The 7482-nt window shown below is 35.9% G+C and overlaps 1 protein-coding gene across 1 annotated transcript in view; it reads right to left on the reverse strand.

The window, feature by feature from the left end:
• The window catches only part of LOC102861313 (CDK5 regulatory subunit-associated protein 2-like), a 138201-nt gene that overhangs the window by 49432 nt on the left and 81287 nt on the right, over positions 1-7482 (reverse strand). Inside the window, exon 5 of the mRNA XM_006887102.1 lies at positions 6340-6507. Within this exon, the coding sequence (XP_006887164.1) occupies positions 6340-6507 (168 nt within the window). The remainder of the gene's footprint in view (positions 1-6339; positions 6508-7482) is intronic.

Raw genomic sequence — 7482 nt, forward strand, 5'->3', positions numbered from 1 at the left:
TTCAACATAAGAAAAAATAATTAGTGCAATTTGTCACATTAACAAAGCAAAGAACAAGAACCACATTATCCTACCAATTGATGCAGAAAAGGCCTTTGACAAAATGCAACACCACATATAGGATTAGAGGAGAATTTCAACATAGTCAAATGCATGTATGCAAACCTGAGAGCCAACATTATTCTTAGTGGAGAGAGATTAAAGGCATTTCCCTTGAGAACAGGAATTAGGCAAGGATGCCCACTATCACTTCTCCTATTCAATACAGTATTGGAAGTCTTAGTGATAGCAATAAGGAAAGAGAAGGAAAGAAGACGTATCCAAATTGGCAATGAGGAGGCAAAATTATCTGTCCATGTAGATGATATGATCGTATACTTTAAAAACCCTAAAGACTCAGCAAGGAAACTACTGGACAGAGTTGACCAATTCAGTGAAGTGGCAGGATACAAGATCAACATACAAAAATTAATTGGGTTTCTCTACAGTGACAAAGAGAATACAGAACTGGATTGGAGAAAAATAATACTCTTCACAATAGCTAATCACAAGATTAAATACTTAGGAGCGAACCTAACCAGAAGCACAAAGATCTATTCAAAGAAAATGACAAAACATTACTACAAGAAACAAAAAGAGACCTAAAGAAGTGGAAGAATATCCCTTGTTTATGGATAGGAAGACTCAACATTGTGAAAATTACAATAATACCAAAGGCAATTTACATGTTCAATGCAATCCCAATACAAATATCAATTCCGTTCTTCAACAAGATGGAAAAGACAATCTCCAATTTAATCTAGAATGGAAAGAGGCCCAAAATAAGCAAAGCACTTCTTATAAAGAGAAACAAGGCAGGAGGCATCTCACTCCCTGATTTCAAATCCTAATACACTGTCGTGCTGGTCATGATAATGTGGTACTGGTACAATGACAGACACATAGATCAATGGAATAGAATTGAGAATCCAGAAATCAGCCCACCTACCGATGGCCAACTGATTTTTGACAAGGAGATGAAATCATTTAAGTGGGGAAATGACAGCCTTTTTAAGAAATAGTGCTGGCAAAATTAGAAAACTATCTGCAGAAAACTCAAGCAAGATCCACACCTCCCTCCACTCACAAAAAATAATTCAAAGTGGATCATGGACCTGGTATTAAAACCAAGGACTATAAACTTCATTAAAGAAAAGCTTTGAATAACTCTAGAAGTCCTAACCCACAACATAAACAGTCTTTCAAGCGTCTTTGAAAATCTACAACCAGGAGAGGATAAAATAGATGAATGAGACCTTCTAAGAATCAAATCCCTATGCACATCCAAAAACTTCTCCAACAGGATAAAAAGGGAAGCCACAGATTGGGAAAAAATATTTGGTAATAACATGTCAGATAAGGGACTTACATCTAGAATTTATAATATATTCAAGCACCACAATAAGATAAATAACTGAATTGAAAAATGGGCACAGGATATGAACAGACACTTCACCAAAAAATACATACAGATGGCCAACAAGCACATGAAGAAATGTTCAAAACACCTAGCTCTAAGAGAGATGCAAATCAAGACAACTATGAGATATTATCTCACCCCAGTAAGAATAGCAAAATTTATCAGAACAGCAAACATCAAATGTTGGAGAGGTTGCAGAGAAACTGGAACCCTTCTTCACTGTTGGTGGAAGTGTAAAGTGGTACAACCATTATGGAAGGCTGCATGGCACTTTCTCAAAAAGTTGCAGATTGAAATACCATTTGGCCCAGCAATTCCACTACTGGGAATACAACCTAAAGAAACCATAACCGCCACCCAGGCAGATATATGCACACCCATGTTTATTGCAGCATTGTTCACAATAGTCAAGAGTTTGAAACAACCTAAGTGCCCATCAACAAATGAATGGAAAGAGAAGCTCTGGTATATGATGGAATACTACTCTGCATTGTAAAACATGAAATATGCAAAATGGGTGACCCTGAAGGATATTTTGCTGAGTAAAATATTTCAGTCACAAAAGGACAAATACTACATAGTGCCACTGTTGTAAAACGGGACTGACATCGGGGTTGGGAGGAGACTGAGAAAGATGGAACAAATTATGTTTACTGCATTGAAACAGATGAGGGCGAGAACTGTTTAAAAGGGATATATGATTAGGTATTATTGTCATGGCAGGTATCCAGAATGAAGGCTGCATAGTGGAGTGGACATGGTGGCGGGGGAGGGATTTTATAACAATGAAAGAATTTTTCTTTTACTTTTCAAAACGAAGGCTGCATAGTGGAGTGGATTTTGGGGGAGCGATTTTATAACAAGGAAAGATTATTTCTTTTACTTTTCAAGAGAAGAGCTAACCGGGGGGAGGTTTGGCAGGGAGAAAAGTGCAAAAGTGTTTGAATGGAAATCCAAAGTCTCTGTAAACTTTCATTAAAATTAGTAAAAACAAACAAACAAACAAGAAAACAAAAAATATTTTGCTTATTTGGGGTCTCTTTTCTCTCCAAATAATCTTGACAATTTCCCTTTTGATCTCTTTGGAAGAAGAGTTTGCTAGCTGTATTGAGATTGTGTTGAACATGTAGACTGCTTTTTCAATTTAAGTGGCACAGATTAGGAAAACAGATGCTTAGAGGACTAAGCAGAGCATTTACCATAAGTTTTATTTTCTATATTCATGATCAGCTTCTCTGACATTCATGTCCATTCTCTTTAAATGTACGAGTGCTGCTCTACATCTCTAGTTTCCAAGTCTGTAGGGAGTTGTGTAGTTATACCAAAAGTCTCAGTTATTTAGAGGTTCAAATCCACCAGTAATTTTCTCCTCTGTGTTGGAAAGTTGGCCATGAATTGGTTCTGACTCCATAGCAATGAATTGGAGGTTTTTTTTTTACTGCTCTGCATTTACTTCACCCAAGATGAGAGATCAGAGCTACACATTGTGTTGGGGTTTAAAATAGATGCCGGGAGAAACGCAAACTCCTAGATAAAAAGAATCTGACTCAAATCTTAAGGGGTTTGCATAATTCAGCTGTCTCTTGGGGACAAGTTATAGTGAAATAACTGGAGTATTCTGGATGTTAACCTTGAACCAGAGATAACCTGTTCATATATGAACAAGGAGGAAGTTCCCACTTACTTTGTCTCAAAGACTCCAACCACCCTTATTCTTCACCTATAACATGTAGACAGACAAAGCAATTGGTTTAGGAGAGTAAACAGAGGTATCACCAATTAAAAAAAGTATCATGTTTTAATGTAAGGAGTTCTTCCTTTTACTGAATCAGGAAGGTCTTATGGGTTCAGATGTCTGTGCTCAGGCATGTGGGGAAAGTGAGTCATCAGTGCACAACTCACCCACATTGGTTAAGAAAGAGAAAACCTAAAGTCTATTCAAAATAACAACATCTAAAAGTAAAATCTATGCATTGAACACACACATTTTTATGGCATCTAAACAAGAAGACTGATGGTCACAAGGACTTGTATTCTTCTCATTATGATAAGTAGAATTTCTATAACTTTTCTTTAAGTACTCAGAGAAACTGCCATTCAATACCAGAGGAGTCCTTGTAACCCTTTGCTTCAGTTAGGCAGTTATCACTTTTTATTTCACAAATGCAAAAGAAACACCAAAATTGCTTTGCCACATTGTGTAGAACATTTGTGGCCAAAGGACTAAAAACAAAGATATTATTGATTTTCAGTTTTGAACTTTTTTATCATTTTCTTCAACAAAAATAATGGTTGTAGATTATCATTCAACATTATTACATCTGTGTTTAAAATGCCTAGAAATTATCCTCAATGGAATGGGTCAGCACAGTAACTCCAGCACTGGGCTTGAGCTTATGGAGTGTGAGGATGGCACAGGATTAGACAAAGCTCCCAAATGTTGTTCAAAGGGTTGCAGTTGACTCAAAAGAGACTAACAACAACAACAACATTGTATTGCTCGGAATTTTCTAGTATTTTACAACATAGGAAATCTGAATACATGTGCACAGGATATGAATAGACACTTCACCAAAGAAGACATTCAAATGGAAAACATCAAGAAATGTTCAAAATCCCTCACTCTCAGGAAGATTCAAATAAAAACAACAATGAATGAAAATCTAACTTTTCTGTAAACTTTTGTTAAAATCATAAAAAAAAATTTAGAAACATGAAATCTGAATTTTTTAACAAAGCAAACTCTTTCACAAACTAGTAAAACTAGTAAACTAGTTCTTTAGTCTGGTAATTGGTCAATTCCATATCTCATAACAACGTTGAAGTTTTAAATAACAATGCTAGTTTGGTATTTAAATGCATTATACCTTGCAATTAAAAGAACTAGAAACCTGTGTTTCAAAATAGTGCTAATAATTTAACAAAACAAGTATACTTTGGAGATATTGCATGTTCAGTTCTAGACTACCCAATAAAGTAAATTATCTTCACCACTGGGCCAATAGGCTGTATCATGATAGATGGAGAAAAGATTTAAGTTGCTAATGACTTTTTTTTTTCTTTGTTGGATCTGTAATCAATATCTTCAGCACTAGCACTATGGACATAAAAAGATAATCTGTTGTCAAGGACCTCCCCAGCGTGCTAAAGAGCAATAATATCAATCTAAAGACTAAGATGCACTTGATTCAAGTCATGGTCTTCTCAATTGCTTGGTATGCACCTGAAAGCTGGACAATGAATAAAGATGACAAAACAAGTACTAAATATCCTATGGACTGCCAAGAGAATAAACAGGCCTATCCTGGAAATGGGGGAAATTAGGTTGCTCCTTGGAGCAAAGATTTTGAAACTTCATCTCACATACTTTTAGCATGTTGTCAGAAGGGGCCAGTTCTTGGAGAGGAAGATCATGCTTGGAAGGATATAAGGTCAGCACAAGACTAGAAGACCTTGGATGAGATAGATTGACACAGTGACTGTGGCAACGGGGATGGTGGAGATGGTGAGGTGGATGTGAGCTACCAGAGAAGTGTGTGCTTAGATTCGTATCACAACTCTCTATGGACTATGCCGCCAGAATCGCAGGTAATTTGACTTAACAATAAGAACAAGCAGACTGTAATTTCCCCTGGGTTCCTGAATTTCCATTAGTCTCTCCTAATCAAGCAATCAGTTTCTATTTTTAGAACCTAAGGAACTGCATAATAAGGCTGACAAAAAGCATTAACACCTTTGAACTATGGTGTGGGAGAAGAGCTCTGAACATCCCATAGACAGCCAGGAGAACACATAAGTATGTCTTGGAGATGGTGCAGCCAGAGTGCTCTTTGGGGGCAAGAATGATGAGGTTTCACCTCACATATTTTGGACATGTTGCTAGGAGGTGCTATTCCCTGAAGAGGGATATGATGTTGGGAAGGATAGAGGGCTGGCGAAGGAGAAAAAGACCCTCAGCCAGGTGGACTGACATAATGCAATGAACTCTTGTCAGGAAGTTTGGGGATGGCGCAGGACAGGACTGTTGCTGAGTCATACTTGACTAGGCAGCACCTAACAACAACAAGGCAGCATAGTGGCTCAGAAGTCACAGGCGTGGTCAAAATCAGTTCTTTGTTTAAACAGGAAGGCAGTTCCTTGCTCCTACTGTTTTTCATAATTGGGGGAAACCCAGTGAGAGCTCTTCTTGATATTTCTAACTTGAAGTCCATCTTGTTCCATGCTGGCAACTCAGAAGCCTCTGACTTGGGGAGATTAGCTTTAAGTTCTTCCAACTATATCAACTGCAAAATATAGTGGGAGATTTCAGAAAGAAATATATGCTAAGGAGGTCTGAAGGAACAGTGGTTTAGTGCTTGATTTCTAATGAATAGGTCAGTAGTTGTTCTGTGGGATACAGATGTGGTAGTCTGCATCCATAAAGATTCCACTGCTGTAGAGTTAATTCACTGAGATCTTCCTTTGAATTTCAAGGCTTTACATCATTATAAGAAGTGACTGCCTATCTTTCTCTTACAGAAAACACTGTCAACCTTCTGTTTAGTTACTGATACATTACCCAAATCCTACTGAGTTCTCTGACTTACAAGGGTCACTATGAGTCAGAATTGAATAGGTTTTCCACAGGTCTGAAAGGTATACAATTTTACTTTTATTATAAATTAAATATTGAGAACAATTAAATTGCTCCATTTTCTAACAATTATGGTGTGGGGAGTTTTGGAGGGATTTTTTTGGAATGTACTAGTGAACAGAAACAGGTTGGACTGGATTTTGTTATAATGAATTGAGATAGTAAGATACATCCACAAAATTCCCTTTATTCTTTACTCAAGCTTCTAGATATAAATATATTTGTGTATATTCACATTATCTTTTACCTTGTTCATTAAAAGTCTTAAAAAATCATTTTCTTCATATTCATCTAGTTTCTCTGATAATTCCTTAATGATACTTTCTTTCTCCTTCAGTTTTTTTGACAAAACATTAATTTTTACAGCATTTGAGTCCTGTAGAAAAGTTTTTCCTTCTTCCACATCAAAAAATTTCTAGAGAGAAAAAGACAACATTGAAAGTCAGATATTTTGAGCAGGCACCATCAGAAATCACCTAATGCTTTCTCTAAATTGTTGTTTTCTAAAGTTGCTTTTGCAACTTACATATTCTTTTAAGTTAAAAATATGGATATATTGAAAGAAATGCTAAAATATGCAACTTAGCAGGATATGTTATCTTATGAAACATAAAACATATTAACTATGTCAGCCATGCAAATAATGGTAGTACTACATAAATTGACATTATGATGTATGGATCATAGAAATTAACTTATCATTTATGAATGTCCAATATCAAGCCCTCTCAAAATGGAGCAATGTTTTTGAATATGTGAAAAAATGTATGGTAACGAACTAAATATTAGTGGTATAACAAAGTCCCTCAGTGACTAAAAGTGGACATGAAGAAAGAAAGAAGTGCCTTTTAAAAGTATTTAAATGTTTCTCTATTTGCAGTCATTATTCTGAAGAAATATATTCTAGTACCAAAGAAGTAAGACATACTTTTATGTGAATGCTGTTATTTACCTTTGGAAAACTAAAATATAATTTTAAACATTAAACCATTTTATCCACTTTGGACTCTTTTAGAAAACACTAGAAAATCATCATAGATAAAAATTACCAGTGTGTAAGTAATGCATTCTCAAGCTGAAAGAACTGGAGAGCAAATTAAAGCCTCTAGTTGCAATACTGAAGGATTCTATGGATAAAATGTTGAGTGATGTGGGAAGCATCAAAAGACGATGCAAGAAATATACAGCCACTGTACTAAAAAAAATTGCTTGACAATGGGCCATTTGAAGAAATAGCATATGATTAAAACTAACTTATACCTGATTTGTGCCACTATTAGAGCCTCTACTTGGAATATTATTGCTTTTTAATTTTTGACCCATGTACTTTTAACTTGTTAGTTAAATTTGTGTCTTCCAGGCTGCAACACTTCCATGATACATCTTCAAG

The sequence above is a fragment of the Elephantulus edwardii genome, unplaced genomic scaffold, assembly GCF_000299155.1.
Source record: "Elephantulus edwardii isolate Elephantulus edwardi_28Jun2011 unplaced genomic scaffold, EleEdw1.0 scaffold00054, whole genome shotgun sequence".
NCBI classification, from domain to species: Eukaryota; Metazoa; Chordata; class Mammalia; order Macroscelidea; family Macroscelididae; genus Elephantulus; species Elephantulus edwardii.